This window comes from Talpa occidentalis, unplaced genomic scaffold, assembly GCF_014898055.3.
Source record: "Talpa occidentalis isolate TD23 unplaced genomic scaffold, MPIMG_talOcc4v2.1 talOcc4.7, whole genome shotgun sequence".
In the NCBI taxonomy this organism is placed as follows: Eukaryota; Metazoa; Chordata; class Mammalia; order Eulipotyphla; family Talpidae; genus Talpa; species Talpa occidentalis.
In genome coordinates, this window is record NW_023605083.1 from 119,942,203 (window position 1) to 119,959,827 (window position 17,625).

The 17,625-nt window shown below is 55.1% G+C and overlaps 2 protein-coding genes and 1 pseudogene across 3 annotated transcripts; all 3 read right to left on the reverse strand.

The window, feature by feature from the left end:
- Positions 1-1,181: 1,181 nt before the first annotated feature.
- On the reverse strand, positions 1,182-5,325 carry LOC119231594 (keratin, type I cytoskeletal 9-like). The gene is made up of 7 exons (XM_037493297.1): positions 5,139-5,325; positions 4,837-5,075; positions 3,163-3,245; positions 2,886-3,042; positions 2,447-2,608; positions 1,537-1,662; positions 1,182-1,409 (listed from the first exon to the last, which is right to left on the reverse strand). Exons 1-7 carry the CDS (start codon positions 5,323-5,325, stop codon positions 1,182-1,184), a joined length of 1,182 nt encoding a protein of 393 aa, XP_037349194.1.
- A 1,578-nt stretch (positions 5,326-6,903) lies between these two features.
- On the reverse strand, positions 6,904-7,788 carry LOC119231595 (60S ribosomal protein L6-like; annotated as a pseudogene).
- A 4,412-nt stretch (positions 7,789-12,200) lies between these two features.
- On the reverse strand, positions 12,201-16,320 carry LOC119230841 (keratin, type I cytoskeletal 14). 2 transcript variants are annotated; one of them, XM_037492365.1, is made up of 8 exons: positions 15,793-16,320; positions 14,548-14,630; positions 13,835-13,991; positions 13,537-13,698; positions 13,328-13,453; positions 13,014-13,234; positions 12,875-12,921; positions 12,201-12,327 (listed from the first exon to the last, which is right to left on the reverse strand). In XM_037492365.1, exons 1-8 carry the CDS (start codon positions 16,318-16,320, stop codon positions 12,230-12,232), a joined length of 1,422 nt encoding a protein of 473 aa, XP_037348262.1. In that variant the 3' UTR covers positions 12,201-12,229. The 2 variants fall into 2 exon arrangements, with proteins under 2 accessions (XP_037348262.1, XP_037348263.1); XM_037492366.1 differs by lacking the exon at positions 12,875-12,921 and having other exon boundaries at positions 12,201-12,354; positions 13,012-13,234.
- Positions 16,321-17,625: the final 1,305 nt, after the last annotated feature.

Here is a 17,625-nt window from a genome sequence, read left to right on the forward strand (position 1 = left end):
CTCCTGTGCCAGTGATGCTCATGTCACATATTGATCTGGCCTTAGCTTCATTTTGCTCAAAAACAACGAGCAATTCAGGACCAGGGTAAGTCTAGAGATCTCCCTAAAATTCAGTTCTGTTCAGAATATGTACCCCTGAGAAACTCAAAGATACTCAAAAAGAAGTGATATTCTGACAAGTAACACCTGTGCCTCCCACATCCTAGAGTTGTCCCTTACCTTGTGCGCCATCACAGTTACCAGGTTTCAAGGATGAGGACTGCAGCCTTCCACTTCCTCTTTTGGATCCACTTCCTTCTTCACAGTTGCTACCACTTCCTCCTCCAGATCCACTTCCTCCACCATGGCTGCCTCCACTTCCTCCCACGCATCCACTTCCTCCACCATGGCTGCCTCCACTTCCTCCTCTGGATCCACTTCCACTGCTTATTCCGTGACCACCTCCACTTCCTCCTCTGGATCCACTTCCATTGCTTATTCCATGACCACCTCCACTTTGTCCCCTGGATCCACTTCCTCCGCTACCTCCTAAGCCAATTTGCTGAGCTCCAGAAGAATCACTGAGCAGGAAAGAAAACAGACAAAACTAGTGAGCCCGCATACAAACACAAGCACAGTATCAAGACTAAACGTGGGGGCCTCCCTGGTGGGCAGGGGGTTAAACACTGCACTATGAAGCGATCTGCAGCCTTTGCAGCATGAGTTTGATCCCTGGCCAGTCAGGGAGAAACCCACATGGCGCAGCAGACCTCTCCTGTCTCGCCCACTGCTCCCCTCAGCAGTGTATTTCAGTCAATCCCCCTGTTCTACTCCCCACTCTGTCTCTGGTGGATCCTCTCACCCCTCCCCCGCATCTCTGGCCTGTACCCCAGCTCTTGTATGAAATAAATAAATCTTTAAAAAAAAAAAAAAGACTAAACATCATCTCTCCTACACGTTCCTTCCAGCAAAGCAGAGCACAGAGGCAAGGGAGAGCTTCTCCCACAGCAGGGAGCAGTCCCTTCTCTTGGGTCACCAGCCTCCTTTCCCAAAGCCCAGAAGCCAGAGATGCCCTCATAGGATGAAGGCCTCAGCCCATCAGGCCTGTGTACAGGGATTTTCGCAGCTGCCTCCATCCACAACAACTGAAGTAGCATCAGGGGCCTAGCAATTCCCAGGGGGCCCATGGAGGCCCGGGGCACCTACAAGTCATCCTGGCCGCCTTGCAGGAGACTGCAGTAGGTCTGAATTTCCTGTTCCAGCCGTGTCTTGATGCCGAGCAGAAGGGTATATTCCTGATTCTGGCACTCAGTCTCCCCCCGGATCTCAGCCAGCTGGGCCTCCAGGGCACTAATCTGCTCCTGGATCTGCTGCAGCTGCCCACAGTAGCGGTTCTTGGTGTCCTCCAAGGATTTCTCCAGGGCCGATTTCTAGGGGCAAGAGGAGGCTTAAGGAGGATGCTACACCATCGCTCTCCCCTCCCGCTCGACCCACTCCTGCCCAGCTGGCTGTGCCCCCACCACCTCCCAGCAGAGGGGCTGGAGCAGGACTACCAACCATGCTCAGCTGAGACTGCAGCTCGATCTCCAGCGCCTGGAAGGTCTGCCGCAGCTGGATCACCTGCTTGTTGCAGGTGTCCGTCTCCTGGCTATTAGTCGCCACCTCCTGATGCATCTTGTTCATCTGCAAACCCAGACCTCAGTGAGGACCAGCATGAACCAGAGGCTGCCAACCGACTAGAGGGCACCAACCCCTGCCCCAGGGCCATCAGAGCACCATGGAGTAGGGCAAGGATGGAGGACAAGACAGAGAAAGGGGGCAGGACTCAACGAGTTCTTCCCCTACTTGCCTGGATCTTCAGCTCCAAGGCCAAGGCTGAACCAAAGTCAAGGACAAGTCCTTCTGAGCCTTGGTTCCCTCCAGCCCAGCGGGGTTGTCTCGTTCTCCCAACTTAACATTCCCTTTCTGCGAAGCTTCAAGACTGTTCACACTTTGTCCCTAAACCACCTTTCTAACATTATTTCGTACACACACACACACACACTACAGGCATGTCTGCATGCAACAGGCTCTGTGGTAAGAGCCCGAGACCTAGGGAGAAGGGGAGGCAGCAAGGAGCTCAGGGTAAGGCGAGAGACACACTCGTCCCCTCGACTAGAATCTCCTAGCACAAAGCCCTGGGTAAGTTGTTCATGTTTTGTCTTTGTTGACACACATGTAATAAAAGAAGGTTCTCGGGGTGGTACTCTTACAGACTCTGAGACATCAGCACTTTACATAAAACCTGGTGCTGAACAGCTACTCACTAATCATGTTTGTGTGCAATGGACGAATCGGCAGCTGGATGGATGACAGCGAGCAGGAGAGAGGGAGGGTGGGGGTGAAGGGAGTGGAGGGTAAAGGGGGGGCGTGGTGAATGCAGGGATCCAGGCAGAGGACCAGAGGCTGAATGGCGGCCCCTACCCACCTGAGCCTCGTATTGCTGCTCGATGTCCTTGCGGTTCTTAGCACTGATCTCCTCGTACTCCTGGCGCATGTTGTTGAGGATCAGGGTGAGATCCACGCTGGGAGCGGCATTCATCTCCACGCTGACTTCCCCACTGCTCTGCCCGGTCATCTGGCACATCTCCTGCCAGGGATGGAGGGAGATGGAGTCAGGAAGTGGAGTCTTCCCACCACCTTTCACCTGCTCCCTCTGCTCTCCCCAGAGAACAAAAGGGGGACACAGTTGTGAAGCCAAAGCCCAACCACCACGATAGGAGTGTCAAGGAGGAGCCGGGAGTGTCCTCAAGAGTAAGGGAGAGGGAGTTTCCAGGCAGTGTTCCATAGCCCCCCTAACACCCCCAAGGGCTCTATACTTTTGTTCCTCCCTCTCCCCAAAAAGCCGGAAGTCGCCATGACCCTACATCCTCATGATTCTTCTTGAGGGCGGCCAGCTCCTCCTGCAGAGACTCGTACTGCATCTCCAGGTCAGACTTCTGCATGGTCAGATCATCCAATACCCTCCGCAGGCCGTTGATGTCAGCTTCCACTGACAGGCGCAGGCTCTGCTCCATCTCAAACCTGCAGGCCAGGCAGGGGTAGGGGTGAGCAAGAAGGCACCAACCCCACGCCAGGGACTGTCAGAGCACTGTGGCGTAGGGGAAGGATGAGGACAGGACAGGGAGAGGCAGGAGGACTCACTTCATCCTGAAGTCATCCACTGTCATGCGAGTGTTGTCAATGTCCAGGAGGGTTTTGTTGTTGGTCACCGTGAGGTCCACAATCTAAAAAAAGAGAAGACAGTGTGGAACCCATGCCCAAGGCCATGACCCACTGCTGGGAGGACAAGAGGCCAGACATAGCCACAGAAGGTCAAGACGCCATCCAGAAGATGCTCAAGAGGTAGGAGAAGCTTCCAGCAGCTGGTACATGGCAGAGAGTCGTTGCCCCTTCCCCAAGGATGGTCAATGTGGCCTTCATTTAGTCACTCAATAAATATTTGAAGTGCTGTGACAAAGGGCACTGGGGGGATTAGGGATCACTGAGACACATCTCCACAAGGAACCCACAGTCAACTATGATGTTCCAGATATCCTAGAAGGGTTCAAGGAAAAAAGATCAACTGTGGCTTTGGGAAATTGAGGTAAGAAGAGGCAACCGAGTTGGTGCCCGAAGGATGGCTAAGATTGTACATGAATAAAAATATGGAAAAGATTTGGGGGTGGAACAAAAAACACATCCAGAGGCTATTCACCAGGAGGTGTGAAGGCAAGGGAAACAGGTGAAAACGGGGAATTAGCTACTGATTTCCTGGGGGGCAGAGACCAAGTCTGGTACATCCCTCTGTCTTCCCAGAGCAACAACTCACTAAATTCAGTGAATTAAATTAAAACTCACTAAATTAAATGGATAAATGGACATGTGGATGGATGGATGGATGGGTGGATGGATGGGTGGATGGGTGGATGGCTGGCTGAATGGATGGATGATGGATGGATGATGGATGGATGGATGGCTGAATGGATGGATGATGGATGGATGATGGATGGATGGATGATGGATGGATGGATGGATGGATGGATGGATGGATGATGGATGGATGATGGATGGATGAGTGGATGAGTGGAGAGGTGACTTCCATCCCGAGTTCTAGATCCTCTCCACCATCTGAGCATACATCTCTAGGTCCAGCAAAGAGGGAAAGACCAAGCCAGACCCCTACAGAAGCCCAGGAGGAGTAAGAAGGGAAATAGTTTCTAGTTTCCCAAAGTAGAAATCTCTGAATGTTTACAGAGTGAGAGGAAAGACAGGCACAGACACTCCCCTCGCCTGAGCCACATGATCCGTGTTTTTGGCAACAGAATTTACCTCTTCTTTTTTTCCATAAGATTACAGAAGTTCTAAGCCAGCAGGAAGCTGAGAGATGGTCTGCCCCTCCTCTGCATTTAAAGGTACAGAACAGGTCCAGCGAGGCATTGGGTTTCTTGTGGCCACACAGTAAGTTGGTGGCCAACCCAGAACCGGACCCCTGGCTCTAAGAGGAGCCTCCTGGCTGCCCTCCTGCCAGGCTGCCTCCACACTCCCGAGCTGCGCCCAGGCCATGGGGAGGCTCCCAAGTCACCCATATTAACCTTCCCCTGCTCTGCTGAGACTCTGAGAGCTGGGAACATGGCAATGACAGCCCAGAGCACAGCACAAGGTCACAGCACCAGGTCATCAGGAGCCAAGCACGAGGCTCTTACTGATGAAAGTTCAGTTTCCAAAAGATGGATTCCCTGGCTATTTTCTGAGCTTAGAGTTAAACATCTTATCATTTCAGAAGATAAAGCTTGTGCATGAGTGGAGGGGGCGCTGGGGGAGCAGTCTCCCACCTACCTGTTTCTTGAGGTCCTCCATAGTGTCATAGTAACAGGAGTAGTCCTTGGGGACGTTCTTGGGCCCCTGTTTGTCATACCATTCCCGGATCTTATTCTCCAGGTGGGTATTGGCTTCCTCTAGTGCCTGCACCTTCTCCAAGTAGGAGGCCAGGCGGGAGTTGAGGCCCTGCATGGTGGTCTTCTCATCAGCACCCAGGATGCCACCATCACCACCACCAACGCCACCCCCAAAGCCACCTGCAGACCCCCCAAAACCTCCTCCAGGAACACCCCCAAAGCCTCCAGACCCTCCAAAGCCACCTCCAGAACCACCCCCAAAGCCTCCTCCAGAAACACCCCCAAAGCCTCCAGATCCCCCAAAGCCACCTCCAGAACCACCACCAATGCTGCCCCCAAAGCCTCCAGATCCCCCAAAGCTGCCTCCAGACCCACTCCCAAAGCCCCCAGCACCTCCACCAAAGCTGCCACAAGAGCTGCCACCCCTCATACCGGCCCCAGACCCTCCACCACAGCTGGACCCAAAACTGCCTCCACCTGCCCTCCCACAAGCCCCAGCGCTCCCTCCTCCATAGCCACTGGAAGAGCTAGAGCGGCCCGCTCCAGCACCAGCCCCCGAGGAAACACAGCGGCTGCTGGACGAGGCCCTCATGCCACCTCCGCAGCCACCGCTGCTGGACAAGCTGGACTGTCGGCAACTCATGGCGCAGCTCAAAGGTGGGAAGCAGTGGGTCAGTGTTGCTGGTTCCAAGCACGGGTACAGAGCTGTCCCCAAGGCTGCCTACTTATACCGCGACTGAAGGTGGCACGCCTGGGTGTGCCGCTGCCCGAGCCGGACTCCCCCAGACTCCCAGGCGCTCTGGGATCCGGGAGGCCGCCAGCTGCCCCAGGCTCCGCGTCCTTCGGTGCCTGCCGGGAGGTGGCCCAGCCTCTCTCCATTGTGTGGGGTAATTTAATGATATTAGGCTGTCTGGGCACCATAAATCAGCAGCATTGCCAAGGGGGTGACCTAGATCCTGGAGTTTGATAATCTACGGCTGGAGAGCAGATCTAAGACTGAGCCCCTCCAGCACAGAAACCCCCGGAGTAGAGTTCACGCCTCCCTACTGATGACAGTTACTGTCCAAACCCCTCCCTGCCCTCATTTTGGGCCTAATGTGGGCTGAGCCACTTGGAACAGGGCACCAAGGAGTTTTTGCAGGAAATGGGGAGGCACAGCCCCTGCCCACAGGAGCTGCCAGTATGACTGGGAAGTCCAGACCCTGTGCTCACAAATCCCCAACCTGATGGGGGGGCCCAGTACTTGCTCTCGGGGATCCTTCAGGATGACTGGGAGACAGACCCTGCCCTCGGGGAGACCGACCCTGCCTCCTGCCTCCGAGACAAGGGCAAGGCGGGAAGCCTGGGCTGGTTCCACAGCAAGGTGTCTGCCAGCACCAAAAAGGGCAAATTCACAAGAAGGATTTGGGGGAAAGCGCACTGAGAGATGCCGAGGTGCTGATGCCAACAGACCTTCGAGCAGAAGCACAAGCCACTCGACCACTGTGGTCTGTCCGCAGGGCCCAGAGGTGAGCATGGACTTGAAAGCCCGGGGCTTTGGCTAAGCACCTGGCCCATCCTGAGTCCTGGGTGGGCTCCAGAGATGAATGGCTCCCCCCATCCTTCTGGAACATATGACCCCTTGATCCCGGCAAAGTCAGAGCATATTCTGGTCACTGCGGCCAGAGGAGAGAGGCACAGAGGGCAGTGGGCTCTGGTGCCATGCCACCTGCAGCCAGCTCTGTGCTCACCAGCTGGCAGGTTGCTCAAGCCTCTACTCCCTCCTCTCAGTGATGATGTAACAGTTTACCCATTTCTGAAAAGAGATGCTTGAGAAACCCTCAAAAAATGTTCCACTGTCCCCAATTATTCACCCCCAAACGCTCTGGACTCTGCCCTCACCTGGCCCTTTGTCATCACTTCCCCACTGTTCCCCGGCCTCTGTCCTGCTCCTCTTCCACGTGGTCTGTCCTGCTTGCTTTTTTTCTTTTCAATAGATCATTATTTAATTAGGTTCTTTGTAGGAAATTTAGAACAGCGATTTGTGAGGGTGAATTCCAGGGGCGAGAGTAAGCACAGAGCAGAGGTGGCCCTGGAGCTGAGTTTTAATGTGGCGCAGAATTTGCGAGTCCACAGCTTTCTGGTCAACCTCATGCTGTTCCTCATGCTGTTCTGTGTCAAAGAGCTCACCTGCCTGGTGCTGAGGCTGACTTGGCTTCTTCTTGAAATCAGCATCAGGGAGGTGTGTGGGGGTCTTCACGCCACTGATACCAGTTTTGGTGGAGATGACAATGACAGATTTCTGGTGTGTCTGTGCAGGGGAACTCGTTGGGGGACAGATGACCGGTCCCAAGTAGCAAGCTACTGCCCAGCTGCTTCCAGAAAACTACATCTTGACTCTGTGACACCCTGTTAGGATGGTCAGAACAGTCCCAGGAGTGATACTGGCTCAGTTTTCTCACATGCTGACTGGGGGTTTTTGCTGTGGCTCAACAGTGCTCGAGGAACAGCTTCAATAGGATAATATCGAGGCATGTTGTGAAATTTAACCACCCGGGTACATTCTTGTCACCACCAGCTGGTTTTGTGACGGTAGCAAGAAGCTCCTCTTTTTCTTTTCAGTCCTGGATCTTGCAGCTGAACACTTCCTCCTGTGCATGGCCTTTCTGGAATACACAGCAGGTGAGGAGTATCTGCCCACTCCTGTCACTGGGATGGTTCCCACTGTGTGGGGCTTTCCCCTCTTAGGGGGTTGGCCTGTGCCTTCCGACCCTTGCCCCCAGCATCAGCCTTCGGGGTTTCAGGTCTCTTCTCTTTAGTAGCCACCTTCTCACCCGCCACCTTGCAAGATGGAAAAGAGCCAAGGTGGACTTTCTAAGATGTCTCTTTACCCCAAGATCAGGTCCACATTCATGGCACTAAAGGCCCATCTAGAGCTTTCCATTCTAGTTCCATCTCCTGAAGCTCCCCAAATTCTCTAACCAAATTGTATGATGTGCTCAGACATCCTTCATGCCTCGGCTAATTCTCAGGGCCTCCAATTCCTTCCCACTGAAATGTCCCTCTCCATCTTTTCTACCCAGAAAACTCCAATGCACCCTTGCCAAGCCTTCCATGTGCCCCCTCCTCTGTGAAGCTTCCCTGGGTTCCCTCCCTCTGGGTTTGTATTTTGTGGCAGTTTCTCAGACTGTATCTCAGGTCCCCCACCCATGTCCACAGCAGGAATCCCTCTGTGCCTGCACCTGCTCCTCTTGTACTTGACCAGTGCTGGCACTGTGTCTGGCGCACGTGGGACCTGACACGCATGAGATGAGGGTGAGATGACCAGCCCTTCCAGGTAGATGCTAAGAGCAGAAAGAGAGCCAAAGGCACAAAGAGAGAGGCCTGGGCTCTCAGGAGGGGTCTGGAAGAGGCAATGAGCCATGGGCTGAAGCTAAAACATATTTAGACTCCTCAAGGGGCAGGGTTCCCTGAGACTCTTTTGGGCAACACACAGAGACTGTGTTCATTGACAGTGAACCCCTTTGGAGGAAAGTGCTTTCTTTTTCTATCTCTTGACCTTTTTATTAGTCAAGGAGCAGTGTCCATTGGACACCTTGTCCTCTTCCACACCTTCCATACTTGTCAATCGCCCTGTTTAACTAAACCATAGGTAGCCTTGGGCTGAGACTCTGTAGGAACAACAGCATCCAGCAAGGAATTGAGTATTTATTTCTATCATGTCCTTCTATTTCCGGCAAGTGATTCTGATTTTCACTTGTTGGTAACAGTGCAATACAAAATTTCCTTCATAGATAAATCTTTGCCCAGCTGCTGCCCCTCGAGTCCCACTTCCAGCACCTCCCACAGGAAACTTCCAAAGAATGAACAAGGATGCAGCAAATGCAGCTGGGGGCCCTGCACCTGGGCGGGGGAGAACCAGCCCCACCCAGCAGCCCCTGGCCCCAAGGGGGAACAAGCAGAGATAAGGGGCTGTGAGCGAGTGGCGCCAATTCTTTGGGTCCTGCCCTGCCCTGATCTTGGGGTAAAGGGACATCTTAGAAAGTCCACCCTGGCTCTTTTCCATCTTGCAAGGTGGTGGGTGAGAAGGTGGCTAGTAAAGAGAAGAGACCTGAAGCCCGGAAGGCTGATGCTGGGGGCAAGGGTCGGAAGGCACAGACAGGGGAACACAGAGGGACAGCCAGGGGAACAGTGAGGCAACATATTCCACCTGGGAGGGATCCCCAAAGGGCAGGGGTATGAGGACTTGAGGAGAGGGGCGAGGACAGCCTTCCTCTGGCCATGGAGCCCAGCTGCTCACATATACACCCCCACTGCTGTCCACACGAGCTGGGCAGGCCTCCACCCGCGCCGAGGTAGAGGAGGTCAGGGGCGGATCTCCGCCATCCGAGAGGGTGGGTGGCGGATGGCTCCTCCAGGTGGCTCTGGGATTTGGAGCCCAAGGGGCCACGTGACCTCCCCAGGCCGCAGGAAGCAGTTCCCGCCGCCTCCACTAGACTGCGCTGTGGAGTCACTTTCTCGGTTCCTATAGGTTCGCTCCAGGGTGGGAAACGGGAGGGCGTCTGGCCAGTGGCAGAGGGCCTGGCCGGGTCTTGGTGGGATGCTGGTGTGGACAGAAGCACTGGTCAGGGCAGGACCCAAAGTATTGGCGCCACTCGCTCCAGTGAGGTAGGGGGGGAAACCGCAGAGGGGAGCGGGCTCTATGTGGGACCCTGGGGCAGCTGCCCCTTCTGCTCTCTTCCTCTGGAGCCCAGGCACACAGGAGGGGGCAGGGGCCTCAAAACCCAAAGCTTGACTTCCTCCGCTCCTATTTCTGACTGTGCTTTCAGTCAGGTGTCCTCCAGCCACCATCTTTATCCCCTGTATTCCTTCGGCACAGCAATGGCAGCTGCTGGAGCAGAGGGGCTCACCCCACCATACCCAGTCTAGGAAATCTCCCATCCCCAGATTCCTCTAAAGCAGATCTCTTTGGGAGGTGCAAGGCAGAGTGATGTCTGGGGATTCCTGTACAGTCCAGAGTATCTGACGATACCATTTCTAGAGCACTGTGTGCCAATCACAATGCTGACTCGGGGCTCAGCCCACACGGATGCTGCTGACATGTTCTGACCCCTGTCCAGGCCCACGTGGCTGCCAGAACATGAACCACGCCCCACACCCCATGCCACACTTGACCTTGTTGCACAGCTAGGATCGCTGGTGCTCTGGAAGTATCATGCATCCCCTCCCCACCAGGGTCCTATCACTTCTAGAGTCACAAAACCATCTTATCCCAGACCCCAAGGAAGTACCTTCAAATCTTCCTCCTCCCTGAGTTGTCCTCTGATACCTAAAACTGTAGACATTCATCTCCATTCTGGTGAATTATCCACCCTCACCCAGAGATCACCCCATATCAAATCTTCTTAATGCCAAAACTCAGATAAAAAGGCACCCCAAGTTTTCAGAACACAAAGCAGACCTCTTTTTCATGGGGTGAAGATAGAGTGAGGTGGAGTCAACATCACTTCATTCCTTTTCCTAAATAACTCACCCTCTTACGATGCCATTTCTGGAGCACTGACTGTGCCAATCACAATGCTGACTCATTGCCTTCATGAGATCATCTAATCCTTCATCAGCCACGTGTCGTGAGCGCGCCTGTTCCCCATTTTGTAAGAGAGGATCTTTCCAAACTCTTAAGGTTAGTCAGTGTAGAAGCCAGGACTCCAACTCAGAGTGTCTGATCCTGAAGCCCAGGCTTTCATACCCCGCCCTGCCCTCAAAAACTAAGTCTTTCTTTAACCCCTGTCCCACCCTTGGCTCCCCCTGGAAGCTTCATTCATAGAACCGAATGATTGAGCTGTTTAGACTGACACAGTAACTAGTCAACTCTTTCCTCGCTCGGGGCAGTGAGCCCTACCCACCTCTGGAATCTTCACTCCTCACTCAGATGAGGTCCTCCTATTCCTCCCCCCATTTTCATTCCCCCAAAGAGAGAAAAAGACACTCCCCCTCAAGGGAGGCTCCTGCAGCCTGACTGAATATGCGCTCATTCATTGTGTTCCCAGAGAACGCCATGCTTACTGTAAAGGCAGGGAAACTGAGACTCTCCAAGCCGCAGAGCTAACAGAGCAGAGCCCGGGTTGGAAACTCTCAGACTACCCCTAAAGCCTCTAACAATGCCCTTGTCATGGACAAAGCCACCATGCAGACACGTAGCTCACCCAGGATCACTCACTCAGTGCCCTGAGCTGGCGCCACGCCAGGCACCCTGCAGGGGTTTGTTTGCAAGCTTCTAAGGAATTCTCAGGACAGGATGGGTACTTCCATCATGCCCACTCTACAGTTGTGGAAACTGAGGCTTGGCAATGATAATCAGTTGCCTTACATCAGCTAAGATCAGACAATTTCAGACTCAACTCTGGAGGGAAAAGCAGATGGGATGGGGGGCGGGGGGGAGACAGTTCTTTTTTTTTTTTTTGAAGATTTATTTATTTATGCATAGAAGAGCTGGGGTGTAGGCCAGAGGTATGGGGGGGGGGTAAGAGGAGTCACCAGAGACAGAGTGGGGAGCAGAACAGGCAGATCTACTGAAATACACTGCTGAGGGGAGCAGCAGGCAAGACAGGAGAGGTCTGCTGAACCATATTTGGGTTACTCCCTGGCCGGGACTCTAACTCAAGCCATGGTAATGCTGAGACTTAACCCCTAGGCCACCAGTTGTTGGTAAAGCATGAGTTCTTACTGGGTTCATAGAGTTCCACTGGAGAGCTTTAGGGGACCCACGAAGCTCATGAATTGTATACAAGTATATGTGTGTGTGTGTTTATGGAATTTGAAGGAAGAAGATCTATAGCTTTCAATATATTCTGAGAGGAATCCCTGAATGACAAAAATGTTAAGATTATCTCTAATCTAGCACATTATCTGGCACACAAAAGGCACTTCATGCTGTCTGATGAGTGAACGACCAAACGAATGAGTGAGTGGGTGCATGAATGTGCCTCCATCCCCTAGGACACAACAAATGACCCAGTACACACATCCATCTGTACCTTCCCGAGTGATGAAAGTCACCTGGGACCCGAGCCCAATCCTCCCCCGGCTCCTTTCTCCCAATCCCAGAGGCCAAACCAGGTGCAATGCTGAACTCAAAGAGCAGCTTCCCCCGCTGACTCCCACCTCCACCCCAACAATGACCGGACAGAGGCGGAATTGTGCAATTCAGATAATGAGCTTTATTGATTGCCAGGAAGGGGCAAGGGTGAGGCAGGGCTCAAATGTGAAGTGCTTGGGGGGAAGGAGCGGGGGCCCCCCATTGAGACCTGTGCACACACAGGGGGTCTTCTGGGCCCGAGCAGCACTGGGCAGCCTTAGTTCTTGGAGCGAAGGACCTGCTCGTGGGTGGATACCACCTTGCCATCGTGCATGTCCATGACCTTGGTGCGGATCTGGCGACTGGAAGAGGTCACTGGGGAAGAGGGGAGAGAGGATGTTACCAGCAGTGGACAGTTGGTGGAGAAACCAGGAGTGGGGAGACCAAGGACCTGAAGGGATTTGCATGAACTGTCTCCTGCTGCCCTATTTGCCACTTTAGTCATTGCTCTTGCTCAAATGCTGATAGCATCAACACAATTTTTTCAGAATAGGGTGCCCTGAGGTCAGGGGCAGAGTCTATCTTCTCAGACAGGAGCCTCCTGAGAACTCAGACCTAATGGGTTCAGTTCAGATCACCCCAAATGGACTGGCCTTGGAGGGAAGAACGCTGTGGGCCCTGTCCATGGTGCTGACCACCAGGACCACAGGCTCTGCAGACACTGGACACAGAAGTTTAAGGTGGAGGCCACTAGCTCCTAGACTGGAGGGTTTAGAGGAAAGTTCCTTCTACTCAAGGTGGTTTATAAGGGACATGGATGAAAAGACCTCAGCTCAGCCCCACAAGAAGCCCCTACCCAACCCTAGGTTTGCTGGGAGTTAGAGAGTCCCGAAACCAGGCTGTATGGAGAAGAAAGTCTTACCGTCTCTGGAGGACTGAGAGCCAGAGGAGAACTGGGCCGAGGAGAGGCTGTGAAGACAGGAAGAGCAAGATCGTTAGACACATGGCAGGGACAGTGAGTGAGGAGGGGGAGGGACCAGGAGGGAGAGTTGGGCACTCACTGGGCATCCTCGCCCTCCAGCAGGCGGCGGTAGGTGGCGATCTCCTGCTCCAGCCTGGTCTTCACGTCCAGCAGGATCTGGTACTCCTGGTTCTGCTGCTCCATCTCGCAGCGCAGCTGGGCCAGCTGCTCCTCCACGTTGCCGATCATGTCCTGGATCTGGGCCAGCTGCATGCAGTAGCGGCCTTTGGTCTCCTCCAGGCTGTTCTCTAGGGATGCTTTCTGTGAGGGGAGGAGAGAGGATCAGGCATCAGTAAGGCGGCCATTTCCTCCCTCCCAGCCCTGGGCCCTCCCCAGGCCTGGCAGTGCCCCTACCATGCTGAGCTGGGACTGCAGCTCGATCTCCAGGTTCTGCACGGAGCGCCGGAGCTCGGAGATCTCGCTCTTGCCGCTCTGCACCAGCTCGCTGTTCGTGGCCACCTCGCGGTTCAGCTCCTCTGTCTGCAGAAGACAAAGCATTGCTCACACTGGAAGCTTCTGGGAGGCCGATATCCTGGGTCCCTTTCACCCCCAACAACACCCACCTTGCTGAAGAACCAGTCCTCGGCGTCCTTGCGGTTCTTCTCCGCCATCTTCTCGTACTGGTCGCGCATCTCGTTCAGGATGCGGCTCAGGTCCACGCCGGGGGCGGCGTCCATCTCCACGTTGACATCCCCGCCCACCTGGCCTCTCAGGGAGTTCATTTCCTGCACAACCAAAGAACAGTCCACAGTCAGGAGCCTCACTCTGGCAGCTCATTGGGCCTCCCTCACCCTCCATCATCTAAATTCCATCTCTCCCTTCCCACTTCATCTCCCAAGTGGCTTTCCCATGAGCTCTCACCTCCTCGTGGTTCTTCCGGAGGTAGGCCAGCTCCTCCTTCAGGCTCTCGATCTGCATCTCCAGGTCAGCTCTGGCCAGGGTCAGCTCGTCCAGCACCCGGCGCAGGCCGTTGGTGTCAGCCTCCACGCTCATGCGCAGGTTCAGCTCTGTCTCGTACCTGAAATGACCCAAGAGAAAAGGAATGAGACACCCATCCTGGCCACACTGAAAGCTTTGTTCTCTTGCCCCTGAAGCTTCTTCCCACAGCTGGCACCCCGTGGGTAGTTAGGGAGCCAATCTTGAAAATGGCACGGGTGGACACAGTTCTCATTGAATGCTCAGATCTAAACATTCCTGGGAGGGGAACGGAGGGCAGGGAATACAGCAGTTTGTTCATCTTATTCATGCTGAAGATTCAGGGAGGGGAGATGTTTTAGCTTCAACCAACAAGACCTCCAAATATGACTCCCTCCTGCCTACTGGGGCAGGTCGGGAAGTGGGGAGTGCCTCTCCCTAAAGCAAAGGTTCCCAAACCTGGCTGTGGGTCACAATCACCCAGGCAGCCTGTTAAAAATAGTTGAATCAAAACTGCAAGGGTGGGTCCCAAGACTTGTCTTTTTACAAGCACCCTCAGGGCTTTTCACACAGCCATCCTGGCACTTGCCAGCTCTGTGTAGGGAGCACTGCTCCAAAAATGCCCCACCCTGGAAAGACAGAACGTCCTGCAAACTCACTTGGTGCGGAAGTCATCAGCAGCCAAGCGGGCGTTGTCGATCTGCAGGAGGACGTTAGCGTTGTCCACGGTGGCCGTGAGGATCTGCGGGCGGGAAGGACAGGTCGTCTGTCAATGGCGCAACCAGCCAGTCCTCCCTGCAGCCTGCGTCAGGCCTTGGTGTTCATGCTCTTGCCTGTCCGCCCCCTCCCCACCTGCCTCCACCATAACAGCCTAAAAGACAACCCCCAGTAGTCGGGCAACTTTGCTGCCCCCTGGACAGCAGAGGGGATATAAAAAAACAACCCTTTCAGTTCTGGCCCTGGTTCTACTGCAAGACCTGAGACGGACCTGTGCTCCCCCACAGGTGAGGGAGGCAGCCGGAGGCTCTCTGACCCCCTTCCCGTGCTGATTCCCTCTCGCATAAGCCGGCCCTGGCCCTGCTCTGAGGGCATTCCTTTACATGACAGGGCATGGGGCCTCAGGCGGGGCTTTCCAAGAAGGTGAGTCCCAGCTGACACAGGGGATTAGAAAAGAGGATGCAGAATAAACAGAAGCTCAGTGAAACCCTGAATTGGCTGGAGTTCCCGCCCTCAATGTCTCATTTCCCTAATCCACACCTGGCAGCAGAGCCTGACACCCAGGGAAGCAGGAAGGCTCCACGGGGATGTGGGAGCAAAGAGCTGGGGGCCAAGCCGCCAGGCTCCCTCCCCCGCAGGGCATCTAGGGTGGACCGACCCCAGGTACCTGAGGGTTTTCCATGCGCGCCTATCTGTAGGGAAGGAGCCAGCGGTGCCAAGGCTCATGGGCGGCAGCCGCCACAGCCCAGACTAATGAGCTAATGAGCGGTTTGGGTGTCTAGCCCGGTCCCGTTACAGCCTCACTCCACCCCTGTGCTGAAGAGCAGGTAGCTGCCTCCTGTGATGGCAGGGGGTACAGGTGGGACACAAGGATTCTCGGCTCTGCTGTTAATTTGCTGTGTGATCTCGGGCAGGTCCCTGGACCTCTCAAACCTACTTCTTTCTCTGTAAAGTGGAAGAGCAGGAATCCTTGGTCTCACCTGTTCTGAAGATCTGGAGCCCAGAAGGTTATGAGCAAGGTGGGGGGAGGGAGGCCAACTTCTCCCTAACTAGGTGAGGGTTGGGGGCTAGAAGGAATCCGGGCTGGGAGTCTGTACTGTCTGAGGATCTAAAGTTGCTGTGGCCTGACGTCTCTCCTACTCCCACAACGAGGCTGGAATGGCAGCTCCTACTGCTCAGTCACGCACCTTGTTCCTCAGGTCCTCGATGGTCTTGAAGTAGGGGCTGTAGTCCTTGGTCTCAGCAGGCCGCTGCTTCTGGTACCAGTCCCGGATCTTCACCTCCAGGTCGGTGTTGGCCTCCTCCAGGGCACGCACCTTGTCCAGGTAGGAGGCCAGGCGGTCGTTGAGGTTCTGCATGGTCACCTTCTCGCTGCCCACCAGAAGCCCGTCACCACCACCGAAGCCAGCACCAAGGCCACCACCGAAGCCACCGCCAAAGCCACCGCCAAAGCCACCACCGAAGCCACCGCCGAAGCCACTACCCAGGCCCCCACCGAAGCTGCTGCTGCTGCTGAAGCCACCGCCATAGCCGCCCCCCATCCCGCAGACTCCCCCAGAGGAGTAGCGGGTGGAGGAGACAGACAGGCCTCCGCAGGCGCTGGGGGCCCGGCAGGACCCTCCGGCCAGGACAGAGGACATGCGGCTGGAGCCACCGCCGATGCCGCAGGAGCCCTTCACGGAGCTGGAGGTGAACTGGCGGCTGCAGGAGGTCATGGTGCCGAGGAGGGTGTGAGCGAGCAGTGAGCGAGTTGGCAGAGAGAGGAGAAAGGTGTTCAGGTAAGTTGGAAAAGGATGCAGGTGCTTTATACGCCTGAGTAAGGGGCGGGCCTGGCATTTTCCATTCCCCTTGGCTTTCATCACCAGGGGCCAGCGCCAACTCCCAGTCGATCCCTCCTCTCCGCCTCATCATGTCTATCATATTTTACTGGAAACTCATTGTTTGGGGTGTTTTTGGTTTCTCGTCCCGCCAGGCGTGATTCACTTGAGGAGGTGTGGGCCTGTAGGCTACACTTTCCCCTCAGCCCTGGGTGCCACAGCCCTGGGTGCCCGTGTGCCGGGCTCGGCCAGGTGGCAGGAGCAGCTCTGACCACAAACCTGGTGACCCTGTAGCTCCCCATTCACAAAGGGGGGGGGGGCTTTGATATCGACTTAAAGGAAACCCACCACTCGGGGCAACTGCTGGACGAGCACCCACAGAGATGTACCCCCTGCATCGCCATCTATAAAGGGAGACAAGATGGACTCGCGCCCCTCCCAGGCCTTCCTGCTGGGCAAGGGAACCTGTCACATCCCTGAAAGATGCCAGCCAGGCAGGTGGTTGGAGCTTCCACTCTGAAACCCCCAGGAAGGACAATCCAGGTGACTTTCCCAACCTGAGCACAAACCCTAAGATCCCCCACCAGCTAGGGAAGGACCCAGCCGGGCTGCTCAGTCTGGCCCAGGGCAGGTGGCATCAGGTGCCGCCAGAGGTGTGAGGAAAGAGCATGAGGTCAGAGGAGTACCCGCACTGTCTTTTTCCTGTGTGAGCCAGGCCCTGCTCTGAGCCTCAGTGCGCTCATCTGTAAACCGGGAATGATTCCCCCACCCTGCTTCCTGCAGAGTCAGCTCCGAGGACTCATTGTGACTGTGCATGTGAAGGGAGGCTGTGAGGGAGTATGGCTAGCCTGGTAGTGCTGCCGCGACCCAACCTGGGCCCCAGAGCAGGTGGAGCAGAATCCCTGGACTAGGCCATGTGGAAGGTCCTCTCTGCTTCCAGCCCCACGTGACTTCCAGGGCCCCAGAGCAGCCCCGGTGGAAGGGACTGGGGCAGGGTCTCTTCTTTGAGCCCCTTCTAAAGTTGGCTCAAGGATTTTTAGGGGGTTTTGTTGGGGGTTTTTTGGTGAAGGGAGGGAATGCAGGCACCTGGGAGTGGACTCGAGAGTCCCTGACTCCTGAGGTCCCTAGGGTTGGGGGACACTCCCAGGAATCCATTTGGTCCTGTTTTCCAGGTTGACACTCAAGACCTCAGTTATCCCATGT